Source organism: Symphalangus syndactylus, chromosome 14 (genome assembly GCF_028878055.3).
Source record: "Symphalangus syndactylus isolate Jambi chromosome 14, NHGRI_mSymSyn1-v2.1_pri, whole genome shotgun sequence".
NCBI lineage: Eukaryota > Metazoa > Chordata > Mammalia > Primates > Hylobatidae > Symphalangus > Symphalangus syndactylus.
Window position 1 is genome coordinate 64,118,063 of NC_072436.2, and position 22,592 is coordinate 64,140,654.

A 22,592-nucleotide genomic window follows, 5' to 3' on the forward strand; every position below is an offset into this window, starting at 1 on the left:
GCCCCTATTCTGCGTTCTAGTGGGGCCCTGGTTACGCCTCCTGTGGCTCAGTCGCACAGCTGCCTGGTAGGTGACTGGAGGCATTCAGCAGTGCTCACTGGGATTTTGCTCATGTGGCCCCAACCCCGCCTCCCTCCCCACCCTGCGATGTCAGAAAAAACACAACAGGGGAAATTGGCTGCAGCCAAGAAAAAGGTAAAAACACACCAGGTTATGGCCCCCAACCCAGCCACAGATCCCCTCTGATGACAAGACTGGTGCCAGAGTCCATGCCACTCCTGAGGCATACCAGACTGGGCCCCCCAACCCCAGCGCCTCTGGGCTCCCCCGACCAAAGTCTTGTCAGCCCCACCCCTTCAGCAAGGAGCCCAGTCCCCGCCCTTGCCAATCACCCCAGGGTGACTTTGGGTGGGTGACTCCTGGGGCTCCCTGCTCCATACTCGGCCCTCACCTCCTGCCGCCCCAAGCCCAACCTCCCTGGGCTCTTTGGGCTTGTGTCTCCCAGGACCTGGGTCCCCCAGCCCCAGGCCCCACCCTCGCCAGTCGTCGCTGGGTGACTTTGGGCTGGTGACTCCTGGGGCTCCCTACTGCAGACTCTGCCCTCCCCTCTTGCTGCCCCAAGCTCGACCTCCCTGGGCTTCTTGGGCTGGCGTCTCCGAGGACCTGGGTCAAAACTGTGTGTTTCCCTCCCCCATCATGGAGCGGCTACTTGGGCATCGCACTGATGTGGTCCCCTCCCCTGGGAGGAGTGGAATGTAGTGATGTCACAGTCCCCCTAGGAACTGTCATTACTGCTGCAAGACCGGCCTTTGATCTTACAACCCAGTCCCCTAAGTTTTCTCACCCCATTTCTGGTTCCTCTGGTTGCAGCACAAATTTCCAGCTGGAAGGGGAGTGGAGACTATGGGACCTAGGAGCAAGAGGTTCAGGCTGCCTTACTCCCTTAACAATGTCTAATTGACAGTGGGAAAAGCCTACACTTCGCCCGTGAGCTCAAAACGTTGACAGTATCTCTGGGTGGCAATGGGAGAATGGGTTTGGTTTGGTTTTCTCCCAGGCTTCTACTTTCCAGAGAGACTTTAACATTTTTTTCTGAGTTCTCCACGCTTCTGGGACCAGACTGCCCTTCAGTCAGTGGTCTCTGAAGTGAGATTTGCCCATCTTCTGTGGAATAGATCTTGGGAAACTGAACTTGACAGCTTGAATCTTCCTCACATCATCTCAACCTGGGGTACTTTGAGTGCCACTGGATAAATGTGGGACATCTTTCTGAAGCATCATTTTCCCTTGATTCTCTTGAGAAAAAACATTAATGTACTTAGAGATGACAGACACATAGGTTTCCAAGAATATACCAGACTTCCCTCTGAAATGAGGCTTGGGTTGTCATCTTCCTGATAAATTCCCAGATTTAACAGAAAAGCTGCCTCCTGCCATGAGGACACATTGATATGAAAGTATGAGAGGTACCAGTGCACTTCTTCACACCAATAGACGTGTGAGGATGTATGACTCTAAACCACAAGGCCTACAGTTCCTGCCTGCTTAATGCTTACTTTTCTACCTCTGCCCCTGGTTTTGGTCCCTGGCAGCTGCTGATTCAAGGCAAAACCCCAGAGCTTGGAGTCAGAGGACTGAGTTTAAGTTCCAGTATTGCCTTTTTCTTTCTTTCTTTTGTTTTTTCTATCCATGATATCAATCCCTGTCATTCACTAAATGATTGTGACAACACCTTGTACAGTGGTTGGTGGCATTAAATCAGATGGTGTATAAAAGTATTTTGTCAAAACTGTAAAGGAGGATGTGGCTATAGGGGCTGATAGTTCTCACGAGTGTTACTGCTCTTTTTTCCCACAGCTAAAAAAATTATGGCAGAGGAAGAGCCCTGGCATTCCAGGAGGAAAGCAAATCAATAGCAGTAGCCCTGAAGCATCCACTTCTCGTGGTTACCACTCACCTGGGGATGTGAGTCTTGGCTGGCCAGGCTCCTGGGGACAGGGGGCCCAAGGGGCAGTAGAGGGTAATTGTTAAGATTGTGGACGGACTGTTGGGTACTGGTTAAGAATCCTGGGTTTGAATCCTGCCTCTCCGTCTGCTAAGGATTGATTAGGGATTGATTAGGATATGATTTAGGGCAAGTTGCTTGAGGTCTTTGGGCCTCTCTTTTCACATCTGTATAATAGAGATGGTATTTTTTGACTTCCATTTGTGAAGTTTAAATGAGATTCGTTATTGTTGCTTTTATGTGCATCCTTAGTACATGGCCTGCTGCAAACACCCAGGACACCCGGGAAATGGTCATTTCTGTTTGATATTCCTCATCCCCAGTCTCAAGGGGAAGCCAGGCCAATGAGAAAAGCCACTTGCCATCAGGCCGTCCCTTTAGGAGTCACTGAAAGGGCCCCACGGTGGGATGGTGGGGAGGTAAGAACCATGAGAGAAGTTGGCACAAAGGAGTTATAGGACAAAGGGTCCAAGATAGGCAGAAAAGAAGCTTTTGTCAGTTGATGGGGAAGAAAGGAAGTCAGAGGGCTTAGACAGTGAGGGGGGACAGAACATTTCCATGTGCACTCTCATCTCTTGCAGTCAGCAACAGGTGTGTACAGGGAGGGCCCTGCGTCATCTACCCTGAAGGATCTGGAGGTAAGAGGCCCTGGGCCGAGGTGCAGTGACCCTGCAGGCCAGCCCTCCAACCTCCTCCCACAGCAGGGGCTTGTTGCCCCTCTGCCAGCTGAGACAGCCCACACCCCCCTCAGCCCTAATGATTGTTCTCTCTACCCCTCCCCACAATCTTCCTCCAACTCCTCCTCTCTGCATGCACCTCAGAGCCAGTACCAACAACTAGAGGTAGCCCTGGATTCAAGCTCCACAAAATTCGGCCAACTCAGCGAAAACATCAATTCACTGGGAAGAGTCCAGTGGGGTCCCCTGATTCCAGCCTGTCAATCCTGGACTCCAGTTTCCCTTTGGGGCCCTGAAGAAAGGGGTTAGGGGCCCCTGATGCCAAGGGCAAATGGGGAGCTGGGGTACCCAGGTCTCACCTGGAGGGACCCCAGAGCACGGAACATGCAGCATGGCTCTTCTGCACTGCCCTCTTTGCTGACTCTCTCTTCTCCAGACACCCCTGCTCTAGTCCTTGCCACACATGCCCTGGAGTTGTCACCTCTCAGGGAAGCACTAGCCTGACTGGTTGTCAGGGGCCGGAATTTCTGCCCAGCCTCAGTCCCTAATTTGCTTTTGAGTCTGGACAAGCCATCTCTCCTCCTTAGGCTCGTGTTTCTGGAGGAGGTAGAGAGTATCAAAGGTCTCTGTTAGCTCTGAAAGTCTGAGATTTAAAGGCCCCTAGAATGGAAACCTCAGGGCCAAGGGCTCCTGTCTGTCCTTTGCTGTCTTATATCTCTGCTATGAAGAACTGTACCCGGCCTGTACGTGCTCAGTAAATGTTTGTTGAATGAATGCACCTTTCTAAATCACAAGCTGGCAGAAGGGGGGTGGGCCTTTCTCAAAGTCTGTCTCTAGAGGTTCACCAGCCGCTCTCTCCAGGGCCCTTTCCCCCCTGTCCTTTGGGCAGGCTCCTCGCATGTTGAAGAAGGGGAAGTCCCGATTACTGAAGCTCGGGAGGAGCTTGTTCAAGTTAAAACACCAGACGGGTAAGATGGGGCTGGCATGACCTGGGAGCAGGACTGGCATCAGAGGTCTGTAAGGGTGACTTAGAATGCCCCAGGGAGGTGGGTGGATGGAAGGGCTTTGAGGCAGAGGGAAAGAGGTCTGTGCCAGGAGACGGCAAGTCTTGTCTTCTCCATGAGCCTCAGTGTCCCCATCAGTAAAGAGGGAGGAGTGCCCGCTGTCAGCCACCCACAGTGCTCTCTATCTGAAAGGGACTTGGAAGACAGGCTACCATCCGGGTGCGAGGAATCATTAGCAATGAGGCCAAGTTTGGGAAGCCTGAGAGGAGGAGCTGTGTATCAAAGGGAGGATTTTTTTTTTGTGGGGTGGGGGGAATCCAGAGGCCCTTATTGTCTGCTTCCTTTCTCAGCTGAACCCCTGGCCCCAGAGCCCCCAGCAGGGCCCTCTGAGGTGGAGCAGCTACAGGTTGAGATCAACCATCTAAAAAAGGAGCTGGAGAGCGCGAGAAGACAGCTCCAGGCCAAGATGGAAAACAACAAGATGTTGCTTCTCCTGAGCACCGGACACAAGGAGAGGCTACAAACACAGGAGAAGAGGATACGTGAACGGGAGGAGAGGATATATGAATGGGATCTGCATATACGGAAACAGGAGGAGAGGCTATGCGAATGGGGAGAGAGGCTATGTGACTGGGAAGAGAGGCTACAGGAACGGGAAGAGAGGCTGCGTCAGCAGAAGAAGCTGCCAGGGCAGGAGAGGCCGCGGGAGCTGGAGAGGATGCTGGAGCCGGGGTGGGAAGACCTCGATGAGGAGTTGGAAGAGCTATCCAGCGCCTCGGAGGACCTGGTGCGTTGCCCCACCTGGGGAGGCTGCCCTCTTCCCTAGCCCTCAAGGCCTTTGTTTCCCCACCTGTAAAATGGGGCATTGTAGCCTTCACATGAAATGGTACTTCTAAAGGCACCTGTGAGCCAGAGCCCTGCTCTGATGGCTGTGGGAGAGAGGGGATGGTTTTTCTAACCTGCCTCCACCCTTCCCGGTGCCATGGGAGGCAGACACCAAGTTCTGGGGTCTCCAGTTTTAGTGGGTGGCCACTGATTGGTTCTCTCTGTCCCGAACAAGGCCCTACAGCTGCTGGAGCAGAAAATAAAGGAGAAGAAGCCAGGTGAGCTGAAAGAGATGGTAACCTCTGACCCATCCAAGAAGGGCTGGGAGGCGGGCACCAGCCTCTGGAGAGGGGAGGTGCCAGGCCAGAGGCAGCTGCAGCCTGGGGGCAGGTGACCCCAGCACCCTCCAGGGCAGTCCTATGACTGTTTCTTGCTTCCTGCCCTCTGACTTTTAGAGGCAGGTAGCCCTGGGCTCCTCCCAGGTCTGGACATCATCATCCCAGCTAGAGGCATGGAGCCCCCCAATCACAGAGGAAGAGACAGTGGTATAAGAGGCTCCTTATGTCGGGTGTGGTGGCTCACGCCTGTAATCCCAGCACTTTGGGAGGCTGAGGCAGGACAGTCACTTGAGGTCAGGAGTTTGAGACCAGCGTGGCCAACATGGCAAAAGCTCATCTCTACTAAAATTAAAAAAAAATAATAATTAGCCAGGCCTGGTGGTGCATGCCTGTAATCCCAGCTACTCTGGAGGCTGAGACACGAGAATCACTTGAGCCCGGGAGGTGAAGGTTGCAGTGAGCTGAGATCGCACCACTGCACTTCAGCCTGGGACACAGAGTGATGCTGTCTCAAAACAAAACAAAACACAAAAACAAAAAAGACTCCTTGGATTCAAACTGGATTCTGACCTCGGTTCCACTGGTCATAATTCAACTACTTTGCATCTCTAAGTCTCTGTTTCTTTCACTTCAAAAGGAAGGTGGCCTTTTCCTTGCAGAGGTGCTGATGATTAAATGAGATAATACGTGGAAACATTAGGCATGTAGCCCACTTAGCAGATGGTGGTTGGCTCCCCCTGCTTTTCCACCAGTCTGTGGCCTACAGTTTAAATGCTGGGAAAAAGGACGTGAGGTTTGAGGCTGGGGAAGGAGGCATGGGGTTCTAGGCAAGGGAGGCAGTCTATTAGGCCTGGAGCAAGGGGCCAGGGGCCTGGGCAGGCCACAGAGCCCCACAGTGCCCTCGCTACCCTATTAATGGGCCAGGAATCTGGAAGCCAGCCACCACATGCCCTCATGCCCAGGGTCTTCCTGCAGGTGGAGCTGAAGAGCCAAGAGGCTCAGAGTCTGCAGCAGCAGCCAGACCACTACCTGTGTACCGTTCTGGGAGCCCTAATCCCACAGGACCTGGGGTGTTGCTGACAAGCAGGGTGGTGAGTAGAGCCCCCAGGTGGGGTGGGCAGTCAGGAGCAGGTGAGGCTCGCACTGTGCTCAGATTCCCTCCCCCCTCCCTCTCCCTGAAGATCTTTGTGAGGTGAGCCTCACTGATAGCGTGGAGCCTGCACCAGGAGAGGAGAGGGAGGGTTCTCCCCATGACAACCCCACTGCACAGCAGATCCAGCAGCTGCTTTCTGTAATGCAGGACTCCCCAGGCTTGGGTGGAGAAGCTGTTGGTACAGGAGAGGCGGCAGGAGGAGCAGGAGAGGCTGCATGCCATTCTTTTCGGGCTGCCAAGAAAGGGAAGAGACATCTTCTTCAAGAGCTCGTCAAGAAATTTAAAAAAACAAAAACAAAAAAAAAACGGTTAAGGGGTTAATCTCCTACACAATTCATTTACTTCATTTGAAAGTTAGAGCCACTTATGTTTATTTGTGTTTCTAATTTATAGTTTAAATTTATTTGTGTTTCTAATTTATAGTTTAAATTTATTTGTGTTTCTAATTTATAATTTAAATTTATTTGTAAAAAGTTAAAGGAGAGTGGGTCTTTCCCTCATGTTCACTCTGGCATCCTTTAGCATTTTTTTAATTTGATAATTATAGGACGTTAGCATGCATATCGAGTTTGCCCTTATGTGGTGGGAGTTCAAACACACAAAGACCCACTATATGCACACAACTGTTCTTGCTGGTTTGGGATAGGCTGCCATGCTTTTTTAATGTTAGTGCAGCATGTATATTCATTACAGAATTCAGATAGAATTTGCTTATGTTCTGCTGTTATGTTTGATCAAATCCTAATCACAGTGAGCTCTTCATTAGCTCAATATGTGGTTTGTCCTCAAGTGCACAGTTTATTACTTTGTAATATGCCACTGTGAGTACTGACGTTTACAGCTGTTTAAAGGCGGAGCACTGGAAACAGCCTTTCCCCCTTTTTCTGTGTATTGGGGATGGGAGTAATAACATTTTGGGGGGCTTTTTAAATCTCCCGGAAGAGGAAAGTGGCCTGCTCTGGCAGGTGTGTGCAGGATAGAATATGTTTCATTTGTTCCGGTGCCAAGAATGAGCACTGTACTATGGTAGTTCCCTTAGGATTTGTATGTGCTCTGGGCTCATGAAGATATTGCATCATGAGCTGTGGCAGTTGTTCTCTTTTTTGACGACCTAAAAAGGGATTATTTCTGAGGAGTGAAAGGCTCCTATCATGACTGTGGATGTGGAAAACCTTTTCTAGCTGAGAGCGTTTATATCTACAATACATTTTAAAGTCAGAGTTCATGTTCCCTGTTTTAATCAGATGACTACATGTCCCAGTACACAAAAGGGCACTGGCTGGCATTCTTCTTAATGTATTTAGTAAAGATCAGAAGAAATCCTTTAAGAGTTTAAATGTCCCTGGAACAGGCATACAGGCTCTAGTCAAGAATGAATTCGAGTGAAGGAAAGGTGTGTGACACCTGGCGTTCCTCTATGTTCATGGAGCTTATTTGAGGCTGGAAGATGGATTTTACCATCTAGACCTCTCTGGCTAATACCTAGTCTTCAACCATCTGACATAGGAATTTACTTCTTTTCCTTGAATGGAAAACACTTTAAAAATAATAAGAAACATTATTATAAACTAATATATGTGAGAGTACTTAGTTGAAACGAAAAGGAGTTTTAGTAGACAGTGGTATACTACATTTGAAAATCAAGGAGAAGTTTATGCAACTTAAAATGGTTACAAACTGCAGCGCAATCTACTGTTTGTGAATGTCAAAGTGTTATGAGGAAAAGTGTCTATACAATCACAGAGTTATATTTCCTCACAAAGTTCTTTACGAAGAGTGAAATATGTTTTTATACCTCTTGGTTTCAGTTAGAGGCGTATTTTGTGTAACATTTATGTTAATGTGCATGATCAATGAATTATTTCAGTCATATGTTGCCTAAATCATTAACTGGATGATGCTTGGGAAAGAATCAACAGCTGAAACTTCACGAAGTTCTAATGTCTGTATTCCAAAATATATCATATCATTAGGATGTAGGGAGAGATGTATCTGTGCTCCCTGGGGTGGGCATTTCTAGTTACTAGACCATCTCCATTTTTAGCGTTTGGCATCCTCATGATACTTTTATAAATATGACATTAATAGGAGATCAATAATACGATTTTACAGATTGAATAAGAAAATTGCCTGCATTCACTGAAAGAGTGTAAATATTGAGCCCTTGTGACTTCAACTGACTCTTCCAAATTGTATGAATTTATCAATGTATCAGATAAACTCAGTTTCAGAATGATAAAGAAAAACTGTTAGACCAAATAATGTGGCTAATTAACAGTGGTAGGATTTCCAGCCCAAGGGTTTAAAATGGACTTAAAGTCCTGTTCTTGCCTTTTATTTTCTGAACTTGCTGCTTTTGCATTCTTTGAGTTCAGTTTAAAGACAGTTACTTTAAGTCCATTTTAAACCCTCGGGCTAGAAATCCTATCACTGTTAATTAGCCACATTATTTGGTCTAACAGTTTTTCTTTATCATTCTGAAACTGGGTTTACCTAATACATTGATAAATTATTTCAAAGGTATTTTTATAGTATTTTTATATTTCGAATCACTTCACTTTTACCCTGACACATATAAGTGACCAGGAATGACCTTCAGATAGTGTTTAGCATCTGTAACCAATCTGACAATAATGTGTTCATCAGGTACCTATGGATTAAATCACATATGGGCATATTTAAGCTCAATGTCAGTCTGAAAAATAAATGTACTATATTAATTCAAATACCACTCTTTGTGTAGGTATTTTGTCATATGTTTAAGACAAACCTAAAAAGAATGGAAACCGTGTGACAATAACTTAAGTCTTTCTTCAAAGTGCATGCAGTCTTTTGCAATACCTCATTCAGCCAAGTATTTGTTTTCTTCCTCATTCAGTATAAGGCAGCTTTCAATTTGCTTAGAAGGCAACATTAGAAGATTAGAGTTCATCAGAAACAGAATTTTAAAATGTGAGTTCAACTGAATAAATGTGAATTTCTGTAGGAAGTAAAGAATTAAAATATCTATCTAAAGACTGCAGTATATGATGATTATTTTCAAAGTATTTGATTAAACCGATAGGTTTTCTCGAAATGAAAAAAATCAGTTCTAAAACCAAAGCTAATTTTTTGAAAATGTGAAAATGTAAATCAGCCCTATCCATAATATAATTTCTCTAAAACTTTATCTTAGTCATCTTAAAATAATATAACTATTCAAAAATGTAACTGCTATCTTAATGTTTTGAAATAAGTTAAAACATTTTAAATATGAATACTGTAGTTTAAAAGAAAGAAACCACGGGAAGGAAAAGTAGAGAAAGAAATGCCAATTCCAGTCCAAAGCTTTATTTGCCAAGTTTTCTTAGAATGACTTTTACCTCTTTATGAATTCTTACAAACAGAATGTATAATGGAAATACTGACTTTTGCCTAAAGTGGCATTGTTGACTGCTGTGATGTTACTGTAATGTAATAAATTATTAAATTGTTGCAAAGTGCTGTTTTTGCCTTAAAATTTTGTGTGTCTTGAAAACTATAGTATTAAATACTATAGCCTGCAAATAATGGGCACGCTTGGCATGAGATAATCTGTTTTTGTTTTTACAAAATTGCAACTATATAAGTGTGTTTATTAAAAGAACAAAGTTATGGGATGAAAGAGTTGTGGGATAAAAAATGTGGAAAAGTGTGTCAAAAAAAGTAGAAAAAACTTGTATGAAAAGTTATTTAAAAAGTTATGAAAAAGAAGTTATGGGATTAAAAATAAAGTCATGGGATATAAATAAAAATAAATAAAAGCAGGCCCCTGTCAGCATAAACCTGGAGAAGTGGGTCTGGAGTCTCCGCCCCCACCATGTCCCTACCACCCCTTCCCAGTCACCCCTTTACCATTAGGGTAGCAAGACAAGACCCCTGTCTAATGGGGGGAGACAGACCCTTTGCCACCTTGACCAGGGCTGGGTCCTTAAATTTCTGGATGATGATGTTTGTTATTTAAGCGCCAGAGGTTGGTAGAGTTGGTTTGTTTGGAGGAGGTCTGATGGCCTCCTTACTCTCACCAGAGCAACTTTTCCCTCAGGGGTCTCCCATCTTCTTATTCAGAGAGGCAGCTGAGGCAGGACAGTGGGGCTAGCAGTAGACCAGGCGAGGGCACGGGCTGCTGGGGTGACCCCCCCTTCCCTAGTGTATATATTGTATCTGTGTAACATTTTGTATATTCTGGGGGGTGGGGCCGCCCCTGTATCGTACCTAGTGGAGGTTAGAGCTGGCATATGGGGAGGAGGTTCTAATAATTATTTGCATCTGGGAAACGTATTTATTGCTAGCATAGGACAGAGGAAGGAGGCGGGGATGGGGTTGTGGCTCCCTTGGTGATGCGACTCCTGTTTATTTTGCTTTTCATTTTGGAATAAATGGATTTAGCCATACTGCTCAGCCTGGTGTGTTCCCGTTTCCTTCGCTGGGTCCTGGAGTTTGTCCCACTGAATGAGGAGCCCCAGAGTGTCTGAGCATGTCCAGCTGGGCTGTTGGGGATCTTCCAGGCCTGTTACCTGTATGCTGCCTGGTGACACCTGGTGGATTTCACGGGGACTGCCATGGCACCTATGGGACACAGTCCAGCCCTGACAGCCAACAGGCTCAGAAGCCTGATCTAGCAGTGGCCGGGAAGACAGATAGCAGCACCCAAGGGCACTGACTTCCATCCACCCCAGGCGTCTTCCCTTCCGTCCCCTCGCCTCCCTCTCCTGTCTGCACTGGGTGGCCTTTTCAACTTTTTTTTTTTTTGGGGAGACTCGGCCTCCCAAAGTGCTGAGATTACAGGCATGAGCCACTGCGCCCGGCCGCCCAGCCTATTTTTTATATTTTTCCACCTATAGGAGGATTTAAAACCCTCATTATAGGTGTATTGCTAGTGATAAGAACTTGCTTGCTGCTCCCCTGTGTGTTACCCTTGCTTTTTCAAATGATAAAAGCTTTTGTTGCTACTTTAGTTCATCAGAAAACTTCAGCTCACGTATATTATATAAATCACTATCGCTCTATCTCACAAAAAGACTCACAAAGTAAAGACAAGAGTAAGAACTCCCACTAAAAAGTAAAAATTCTCAAAGGGGGGAAATATGGTATGAGACCACCACTTCTCCTGTTGTCCTTCCCAGTTTCTCCCCAACCTCCCCTTTTACCCTAGTTTATAAGACAGGAGAAAAGGGAGAAAGCAAAAAGCTGAAAAGAAACAGAAGTAAGATAAATAGCTAGATGACCTTGGAGCCACCACCTGGCCCTGGTGGTTAAAATAATGATAATATTAACCCCTGACCAAAACTACTGGTGTTATCTGTAAATTCCAGACATTGTATGAGAAAGCACTGTAAAACGTTTTGTTCTGTTGGCTGATGTATGTAGCCCCCAGTCACGTTCCTCACGCTTACTTGATCTATTATGACTCTTTCACGTAGACCCCTTAGAATTGTAAGCCCTTAAAAGGGCTAGGAATTTCTTTTTTGGGGAGCTCGGCTCTTAAGACACGAGTCTGCCGACGCTCCCGGCTGAATAAAAAAAACCTCTTCCTTCTTTAATCCAGTGTCTGAGGAGTTTTGTCTGCGACTCATCCTGCTACAAGATCAAACATCTATACTGAGGTTTGCATAGGGAGAAAGGAGGGCATTTATTTGCAGGGTGCCAAATAAGGAGAATCAGGCAGCTCGTGCTTAAGACCCGACCTCCCTGATGGCTTGCATGCAAGAGTTGGTTTTTTTTTTTTTTTTGAGACAGAGTCTCGCCCTGTCACCCAGGCTGGAGTGCAATGGTGTGACCTTGGCTCACTGCAACCTCTGCCTCCCAGGTTCAAGCGATTCTCCTGCCCCAGCCTCTCAAGTAGCTGGGATTACAGGCATGCACCACCACGCCCAGCTAATTTTTTGTATCTTTAGTAGAGGAGGGGTTTCGCCATGTTGGCCAGGCTGTTCTCAAACTCCTGACCTCAGGTGATCCATCCACTTTGGCCTCCCAAAGTGCTGGGATTACAGGGGTGCACCACCATGCCCAGCTAATTTTCGTATTTTTATTAGAGATGGGGTTTGTCATCTCATGCTGAGATTAACGACACATACACATGAGTAGGTTAAGGAGAGGAAAGTTTATTTATTTATTTATTGTATTTCTTTTACTTTTTTGAGACAGAGTTTCACTCTTGTCACCCAGGTTGGAGTGCAATGGCATGATCTTGGCTCACTGCAACCTCCACCTCCCGGGTTCAAGAGATTCTCCTGCCTCCGCCTCCCGAGTAGCTGGGATTACAGTCATGTGCCACTACACTAGGCTAATTTTGTATTTATTTATTTATTTATTTATTTATTTATTTATTTTAGTAGAGATGGGGTTTCTCCATGTTGGTCAGGCTGGTCTCAAACTCCTGAATTCAGGTGATCCGCCTGCCTTGGCCTCCCAAAGTGCTGGGATTATAGGCATGAGCCACTGCGCCCAGCCTTTGTTTTTTTTTTTTTTTTTGAGACACAGTCTTGCTCAGTTGCCCAGGCTGGAGTGCACTGGCGCGATCCCAGCTCACTGCAAGCTCCGCCTCCCGGGTTCATGTCATTCTCCTGCCTCAGCCTCCTGAGTAGCTGGGATTATAGGCGCCCACCACCACACCTGGCTAATTTTTTTTTTTTTTTTTTGTATTTTTAGTAGAGACGGGGTTTCACCATGTTAGCCAGGATGGTCTCAATCTCCTGACCTCGTGATGCACCCGACTCAGCCTCCCAAAGTGCTGAGATTACAGGCATGAGCCACTGCGCCCGGCCACCCAGCCTATTTTTTATTTTTATTTATTTACTTTTTTTGAGATGAAGTTTCAGTCTTGCAGCCCAGACTGGAGTGCAATGACATGATCTTGGCTCATTGCAACCTTTGCCTCCTGGGTTCAAGTGATTCTCCTGCTCCAGCCTTCCAAGTAGCCGGGATTACAGGTGCACGCCACCACACCCAGCTAATTTTTTGTATCTTTAGTAGAGACGGGGTTTCACCATGTTGGCCAGGATGGTCTCGAACTCCTGACCTCAGGTGATCCGCCCACCTTGGCCTTCCAAAGTGCTGGGATTACAGGCATGAGCCACTGCACCCGGCCTCAATGGCATTCTTTACAGAAATAGAAAAAAATCCTAAAATTCATATGGAACCACAAAAGACCCCAAATAGCCAAAGCAACCTTGAGCAAGAAGAAAAGCTAGAGGCATCACAATTCTTGTTTTCAAAATATATTACAAGAGTTCCTGACCAGCCTGGGCAACATAAAAGATCCTGTCTCTGCAAAAAATTTAAACTGGGCATAGTGACATGCACCTACAGTCCTAGCTACCCAGGAGGCTGATGTGGGAGGATTGCTTGAGCCCAGGAGTTGGAGATTACAATGATCACAACTTCGCATTCCAGCCTGGGTGACAGAACAAGACATTATCTCAAAAACAAAACAACAACAAAAACCCAAAATATATTACAAAGCTACATTAATCAAAATAGTATGGTACTGGCATAAAACAGACATATAGACCTATAGAATGGAATAGAAAACCCAGAAATAAATCCACTAATCTATGGTCAACTTATCTTTGACAAGGATGCCAAGAAAACACAGTGAGGAAAGGATAATCTTTTCAATGTTGGGAAAACTGGATATCCACATGCAGAAGAATGAAACTGGAACTTTACCTCACATTATGTACAAAAATCAACTAAAAATAAGGCCGGGCACGGTGGCTCACGCTTGTAATCCCAGCACTTTGGGAGGCCGAGGCGGGCGGATCATGAGGTCAGGAGATCGAGACCATGGTGAAACCCTGTCTCTACTAAAAATACAAAAAATTAGCCGGGCGTGGTGGTGGGCGCCTGTAGTCCCAGCTACTTGGAGAGGCTGAGGCAGGAGAATGGCGTGAACCCGGGAGGCGGAGCTTGCAGTGAGCCGAGATCGCGCCACTGCACTCCAGCCTGGGTGAGAGAGCGAGACTCCGTCTCAAAAAAAAAAAAAAAAAATCAACTAAAAATAGATTAAAGACAAAAACCTAAGACTGGAGACTACAAAACTATTAGAAGAAGAAAACACAGGGGTAAGCTTCTTGACATTGACCTGGGTAATGATTTTTTTGGATATGACACTAAAAGCACAAGCAAAAAGGCAAAAATAGACAAGTGGACTGCATCAAACTGAAAAACTTCTGCAAAGCAAAGGAAACAAAAGAGTGGAAAAGGCAACCTATTGGATGACAGAAAATATTTGAAAACCATGTATCTGATAAGGGGTAAATAAATATCCAAAATATATAAGGAACTCATACAACTCAGCCAAATAAAAAAACCCAAATAACACAGTTTTAATTTTTAATTTCTTATTTTTGAGATGGAGTCTTGCTCTGTCGCCCAGGCTAGAGTACAGTAACATGATCTTGGCTCATGGCAACCTCCACCTCCCAGGTTCAAGCGATTCTCCTGCCTCAGCCTCCCGAGTAGTTGGGATTACCACTGCCTGGCTAATTTTTTTATTTTTTAAGTAGAGATAGTTTCACCATATTGGCCAGGCTGGTCTCGAACTCCTGACCTCAGATGATCCACCCACCTTGGCCTCCCAAAGTGCTGGGATTACAGGCATGAGCCATCGTGCCCGGCCACAATTCAGTTTTTAAATTGGCAAAAGACCTGAATAGACATTTCTCAGAAGAAGACATACAGGCCAGGCATGGTGGCTCATGCCTATATCCCAGCACTGCTGAAGTCCAAGGCAGGCAGATGGATCCCTTGAGCTCAGGAGTTGGAGACCAGCCTGGCCAACATGGTAAAACCCTTTCGCTACTGGAAATACAAAAATTAGCCAGTCTGGTGGGACGTACCTGTTGTCCCAGCTACATGGGAGGCTGAGGCAGGAGAATTGCTTGGGCCCAGGAGGTGAGGGTTGCAGTGACCTGAGATCATGCCACTGCACTCCAGCCTGGGTGACAGAGTGAGACTCCATCTCAAAGAGAAAAAAAAAAAAAGAAGAAGACATACATACAGTAGCCAGTAGGTATATGAAAGGGCACTCAACACCACCAATCATTAGGGAAATACAAATCAAACCCACAATTAGGTATCACCTCACACCTGTTAAAATGGCTATTACGAAAAAGACAAAAGATAACATGTTAGTGAGGATGTGGATCTAATGTACAGCAATGTGAATATAGTTAACGATAGTATATTAAAGACTTGAAATGTGCTAAGTTGGTAGATATAACAACAAAAAATACTCTAGAAAAAATCAGACACAAGAAACTGCAGTTAATGAACTAATTGAAGGAGGAAAGAGATGTAGGGCATATGGAAAACAAATAGCAAAATGTCAGAAGTCATTCTTTATAGGCCAGGTGCGGTGGTTCACACCTGTAATCCCAGCACTTTGGAGGCTGAGGCAGGTGGATCACTTGAGGTCAGGAGTTCGAGACCACCCTGGCCAATATGGCAAAACCCCATCTCCACAAAAATACAAAAATTAGCTGGGAGTGGTGGCATGTGCCTGTAATCCCAGCTACTCGAGAGGCGGAGGCACAAGAATCACTTGAACCTGGGAGGCGGAGGTTGCAGTGAGCCGAGATTGCACCACTGCACTCCAGCCTGGGCAACAGAGCAAGATCCTGTCCCCTGAAACCCCTGCCCCAAAAGCAGGGCTGAGGCAGGAAGATTGCTTCAGCCCAGGAGTTCACAGTTACAGTGAGCTATGGTCACACACTTCACTCTAGCCTGGGTGACAGAGCAAGACCCTGTCTCAAAAAAACCAAAACCAAACAAACTCACTTTACCACAGACAAATTGGAACATTACATACAGATGGTCCCTGACTAAAATGATTTGGATAAAATTTTCAAGTTTATGATGGTGGGAAAGCAGGACACATTCAGTAGAAATCATACTTCATACTTTTGATGTTTAAAAAAATTAAACAAAAATATTTAGTGGCTGCCAGGACCCCCCGATTAGAGGCCCTGTTTTTCACTTTCAGTACAATATTCAATAAATTACATGAGATATTCAACACTTTATTATAAAATAGGCTTTGTGTTAGATGATTTTGTCCAACTGTAGGCTAATGTAAGTGTTCTGAGCTTGTTTAAGATAGGCTAGGCTGGGCTGGGCGCGGTGGCTCACGCTTGTAATCCCAGCACTTTGGGAGGCCGAGGCGGGCGGATCATGAGGTCAGGAGATCGAGACCACGGTGAAACCCCGTCTCTACTAAAAATACAAAAAATTAGCCGGGCGTGGTGGTGGGCGCCTGTAGTCCCAGCTACTCGGAGAGGCTGAGGCAGGAGAATGGCGTGAACCCGGAAGGCGGAGCTTGCAGTGAGCCGAGATTGCGCCACTGCACTCCAGCCTGGGCGACAGAGCGAGACTCTGTCTAAAAAAAAAAAAAAAAAAAAAAAGATAGGCTAGGCTGAACTATGATGTTTAGTAGGTTCAGTATATTAAATGCATTTTCAACTTACCAAATTTTCAACTTACAATAAACTTATCAAGATGTAATCCCATTGTTTAAGTTGAGGAGCATCTGTATTGATGAAATTCATCCAGAAGAATAACAATTATAAATAATATATGTACCTAGCAACAGAGTCCCAAAATACATGAATTGAACGAATAAATATAAAGCTGTTAATACTAGTTGGAGATTTCAGTACCCCACATTTAATTAATTAATTAATTAATTTATTGAGATGGAGTTTCGTTCTTGTTGCCCAGGCTGGAGTGCAATGGTGAGATCTCGGCTCACTGCAACCTCCACCTCCTGGATTCAAGAGATTCTCCTGCCTCAGCCTCCAGAGTAGCTGGGATTACAGGTATGCGCCATCACACCTGGCTAATTTTGTATTTTTAGTAGAGACGGGGTTTCTCCATGTTGACCAGGCTGGTCTTGAACACCTGACCTCAGGTGATCTGCCCACCTCAGCCTCCCAAGATGCTGGGATTACAGGCATGAGCCCCTGTGCCCAGCCCCACCCACTTTTAATAGATAGAACAATTAGACAGAAGAGCAAGAAGAAAATAGAAGGCTTGAGCATCATTATGAATCAACCAATAGACACATTTAGAACACTCCCCCAACAACAGTAGAACACATGTTCCTCTCACATTCTAGAATTAGAAATGAAGGACTAGAATGAATGGGGACATTACTACCAACAAAAAGGATTATGAAGGAATACTATGAACACTCAAGTGCTAACAAATTAGGTAAGTTAAATGAAATGGGCAAATTCCTAGAGACACACAAATTACCAAAACTGACACAAGAAACAGAAAATATGAATAAACTTATAACAAGAGATTGAATTAGTAAACTACCCACAAAGGAAAGCGTAGTCCCAGAGGGCTTTACAGGAAAATTCTACTGAACATTTAAAGAAGTAATATAAATTCTTTACAAACTCTTCCAAAAGATAGAAGAAGAGGGAACATTTCCTAGCTCATTCTATGAGGCCAGTATTACCCTGCTACCCAAAATCAAAGATATCACAAGAAAAGCAAACTACAGATCAATGTCTAATCTAAATATAGAGGAAAAAAATCCTCAACAAAATCCAGAGCAAACCACATTCAGCAAAATGTAAAAAGAGCTATATGACATGCCTAAGTGGGATTTGTCCAGGGAATATCGGGCTGGTTTAAAATCCCAAAATCAATTAATGTAAGACACCATATCAACAGAATCTAAAAAAACCAATAGACATGGAAAAAGCATTTGACAAAATCCAACACCCTTTCACGATAAAGTCTAGGAAAGGGAAGTCAGCATCCAACAGTCTTAGAATAGTGTGGGATTTTTCTAAAGGGCATCTAAAGAAAAGCCTACAGCTAACATTGCACCTAATAGTGAAAGACAGATTCTTTACCCCAGTTCTAAGATCAGGAAGTTAGAAGACCATCACTTCTTTTAAACCTTGTAGTAGAGATTTTAAACAAAAACAAGAAATAAAAGTCATCTAGATTGGAAAGGAAGAAGTAAAACTGTCCCTATTCCAGATGAATCCACAGGATATGCAGAAAATCCTAAGGAATCCACAAAAACCTTTTAATTCCACAAGTTTGCAGGATAAAAGATTGCTATTCAAAAATCCATTGCTTTTTTTTTTTTTAGACAGAGTCTCGCTCTGTCGCCAGGCTGGAGTGCAGTGGCGCGGCGATCTCGGCTCACTGCAACCTCCGCCTCCCAGGTTCAAGCAATTCTCCTGCCTCAGCCTCCCGAGTAGCTGGAACTACAGGCGAGCGCCACCACACCCAGCTAATTTTTGTACTTTTAGTAGAGACGGGGTTTCACCATGTTGGCCAGAATGGTCTGGATCTCTTGACCTCGTGATCTGCCCACCTCCACCTCCCAAAGTGCTGGGATTACAGGCATGAGCCGCTGCACCCAGCCAAATCCATTGTATTTCTACATACTATCAATGGGCCGGGTGTGGTGGCTCACACCTATAATCCCAGCACTTTGGGAGGCTAAGGAGGATTGCTTGAGCTCAGCAGTTCAAGACCAGCCTGGGCAACATAGCAAGATCCCATCTCTTAAAAAAATGTAAAAAAAAAGAAATTAAAAAATATGTACTAGCAATGAATAATTCAAAAATAAAATTAAGAAAATAATTACATTTTAAATATCCTCAAAATAGCAAAGTACATAGGAATAAATTTAATAAGAGAAGCATAAAATTTATACTCTAAAAACTAAAAAACTTCACTGAAAGAAATTTAGAAAGACCTAAATAAAACTTTCCACGTTCATGGGTAGTAATATTGTTAAGATGTTGGTACATCTGAAATTGATCTAGAGAATCAATGCAATCCTATCAAAATAATGACTGGATCCTTTGTGGAAACTGACAAGCTGGTTCTAAAATCTGTGTGGGTACTCAATGCAGCAGCATAGCCAAAACAATTTTTTTTTTTTTTTTTTTGAGACGGAGTCTCTCTCTGTCGCCCAGGCTGGAGTGCAATGGCACGATCTCGGCTCACTGCAAGCTCCACCTCCTGGGTTCATGCCATTCTCCTGCCTCAGCCTCCTGAGTAGCTGGGACTACAGGTGCCCGCCACCACGCCCAGCTAATTTTTTGTATTTTTTTAGCAGAGACAGGCTTTCACCATGTTAGCCAGGATGGTCTCGATCTCCTGACCTAGTGATCCACCTGCCTCGGCCTCCCAAAGTGCTGGGATTACAGGCGTGAGCCACCACGCCCGGCCCCAAAACAATCTTGAAAACAGAACAAAGTTGCAGGACTCATACTTCTGGATTTCAAAATTTACTATAAAGCAACAGTAACTAAGAGATGGTGGTACTGGCATGAAGATAGACATATAGATCAATGGAATAAAATTGAGAGTCCAGAAATAAATTCATGTATCTATGGTCAACTGATTTTCAACAGGGCTGCAAAGACCATTCAGTGGAAAAATAATAGTCTTTTCAATAAATGGTTCTGGGATAACTGGATATCCACATGCAAAAGAATGAAGTTGTATGCCCACTTCATGTCAAGTACAAAATTAAGTCAAAATAGACCGAAGACCAAAATATAAGAGCCGGAACTGTAACTCTTTTAGAAGAAAACATAGGGCTAAGAGTTTGTGAGCTTGGATTCTTAGATATGATGCCAAAAGCACAAACGACATAATAAAAAATAGATACATTTGGCTTCATGAAAATTAAAAACTTTTGTGTTTCAAAGGACACTATCAATAAAATGAAAAGACAGCCCACATAATGGGAGAAAATATTTGCAAATCATATACCTGACAAGGAACTCATATCTAGAATATTGTGTTAGTCCTTTTTGCACTGCTTTAAATAAATACCTGAGACTGGGTAATTTACAAAGACATTTATTTGGTTCACAGTTCTGCAGGCTGTACAAGCAGGCACCTGCATCTGCTCAGCTTCTGAGGAGGCCTCAGGAAGCTTACAATCATGGCAGAAGGCAAAGAGGGAATAGGCACATCACATGGCAAGTGTGAGAGTGGGAGAGAGGCGAGGAGGTGCCAGGCTCCTTTTAACAACCAGCTCTCGAGTGAACTAACAGAGTGAGAACTCACTTATTACTGTGGGGAAGGCACTGAGCCATTCATGAGGGATCTGCCCCTGTGACCCAAACATATCAAATATATAAAGAACTCTTACAATGCAATAATAAAAAGACAAATACTGAATTTTAAAAATAGACAAAAGATCTGAAATTTCCCCAAAGAAGATATACAAACTGGCCGGGCACAGTGGCTCACACCTGTAATCCCAGCACTTTGGGAGGCCAAGGTGGGTGGATCACCTAAGCTCAGGAGTTCGAGACCAGCCTGGCCAACGTGGTGAAACCCTGTCTCTACCAAAAATACAAAATATTAGCCAGGCCTGGTGGCGGATGCCTGTAATCCCAGCTACTCGGGAGGCTCAGGAGGCTGAGGCAGGGGAATTGGTTGAACCCAGGAGGCAGAGGTTGCAGTGAGCAGAGTTTGCACCACTGCTCTCCAGCCTGGGCAACAAGAGCAAAACGCTGTCTCGAAAAAAAAAAGTATATGTGTGTGTATATATATATATATATACACACACACACACACACACACACACACACAAACTGCCCAATGCCCGTGAAAAGATGCTCAGTATCAATTGTCATCATGGAAGTCTAAATCCAAACCACACTGAGATGCCACTTGACACCCACTAGGATGGGTATAGTGAAAAAAGACAAGTCTTACAAGTGTTGGCAAGAAGTTGGAGAAGTGTTGATAAATGAAACCCTTAAATGCTGTTGGTGGGAATGTAAAGTGTTGAAGCCCCTTTGGGAGATAGTCTGGCAGTTCCCAAACTAAACAGTGTCACCATTTTACCCAGCAATTCCACTTAGATTATATCAAGAAAAATGAAAATATGTATGCACACAAAATCTCGTACCTAAACATTCATGGTATGTTCATGGTAGCCAAAGGTGGAAACAACCCAAATGTCCATCAACTGATAACCAAATGTGGTCTATCCTACACTGGAATATTCTCCAGCCATGAAAAGGAATGAGATACTGATCCATGCTCCAACATGGATGAACCTTGGAAGCACATGCAAAGGAAAGAAGGCAGTCACAGAGGACCATGTGTATCACTCTATTTATGTGTGTGTGTGTGTGTGTGTGACAGAGTTTCATTCTTTCGCCCAGGCTGGGGTGCAATGGCGCAATCTCGGCCCACTGCAACCTCCTCCCCTGGGGTTCAAGTGATTCTCCTGCCTCAGCCTCCCGAGTAGCTGTGATTATAGGCACCCACCGTCCACCCGTCTCATTCTCCCAAAGTGCTGAGACTACAGGCGTGAGCCATTGCGCCCGGCCAACTCCATTTATATGGAAGTCCATAGCAGGCAAATCTTAGAGACAGGAAGTAGATTGGTGGTGTCTAGAGCTGCAGTGGACGTGGGAGATTTGGGAATGATGACTAATGAGGACAGAGCTCCTGTATGGGGTGATGGAAATGTTCTAGAATTGACTGTGTTGATGGTTGCTCTGCTCTGTGAATATATTAAAAACTATTGACTGCGCACTTTACATTGACGAATTGTATATGAATTATATCTTTTTTTTTTTTTTTTTTTGAGACGGAGTTTCGCTCTTGTTGCCCAGGCTGGAGTGCAATGGTGCAATCTTGGCCCACCACAACCTCCGCTTCCCAGGTTCAAGCTCTTCTCCTGCCTCAGCCTTCTAAGTAGCTAGAATTACAGGCATGCGCCACCACGCCCAGCTAATTTTATTTGGATTTTTTAGTAGAGATGGGGTTTCTCCATGTTGGTCAGGCTGGTCTCGAACTCCCGACCTCAGGTGATCCGCCCGCCTCGGCCTCCCAAAGTGCCGGGATTACAGGCGTGAGCCACAGCGCCCGGCCTGAATTATATCTTTTTTTTTTTTTTTTTTATTAATTTTTTTTGCATACAAAAACAATAAACATTTTCTAAAAATACATACAAACAAAAAGATGCGTATCAAACATATTAGGAAGGTTGCACATGGGAAGTCGGGGAATAGAAATGGGGGGTGGGAGTTAAAATAAATGAGAGAGGGACTTTATATGGATCAGTGATAATAACTCAATCCTCTATTTGACAAAGAAGAGGGAGAAGGAAGAGGAAGAAAAAGAAAGTGGGATAAAGGATCAGAAAGGGAGGAAAATAGAAAAAATTAGAGTATGACTCCAGGGTAGACCTGTTTTGTTGTCACTGAGTTGGTTGGTTGGTTTGTCTGTTGTATTCTTCATGTTTCGCCAAGTTGGCCAGACTGGTCTCGAACTCCTAGCCCGAAGTGATCAACCCGCCTCGCCCCCCAGAGTGCCGGGACCACAGACGTGAGCCACCACGTCCAGCCCCCACATTGCTTCTGGCCTCCGTGGTAGACCTCCCAGACGGAGCGGCCAGGCAGAGGAGCTCCTCACTTCTACCCAGACACGGGGCGGCCGGGCAGAGGAGCTCCTCACTTCCCAGACGGGGCGGCCAGGCAGAGATGCTCCTCACTTCTTCCCAGACGATAGGTGGCCGGGCAGAGGCGCTCCTCACTTCCCAGACGATGGGTGGCC

The 22,592-nt window shown here is 45.1% G+C and overlaps 1 protein-coding gene across 1 annotated transcript; it reads left to right on the top strand.

The window, feature by feature from the left end:
* Positions 1 to 62: 62 nt before the first annotated feature.
* Positions 63 to 4,803, top strand: LOC129463005 (golgin subfamily A member 6-like protein 9; the record flags this gene model as incomplete). Its single annotated transcript, XM_055243453.2, has 7 exons — positions 63 to 195; positions 1,858 to 1,965; positions 2,587 to 2,643; positions 2,827 to 2,913; positions 3,572 to 3,650; positions 4,037 to 4,473; positions 4,747 to 4,803. Coding segments are annotated over exons 1-7 (909 nt in total), but the record flags the coding sequence as incomplete, so codon positions are not given.
* Positions 4,804 to 22,592: the final 17,789 nt, after the last annotated feature.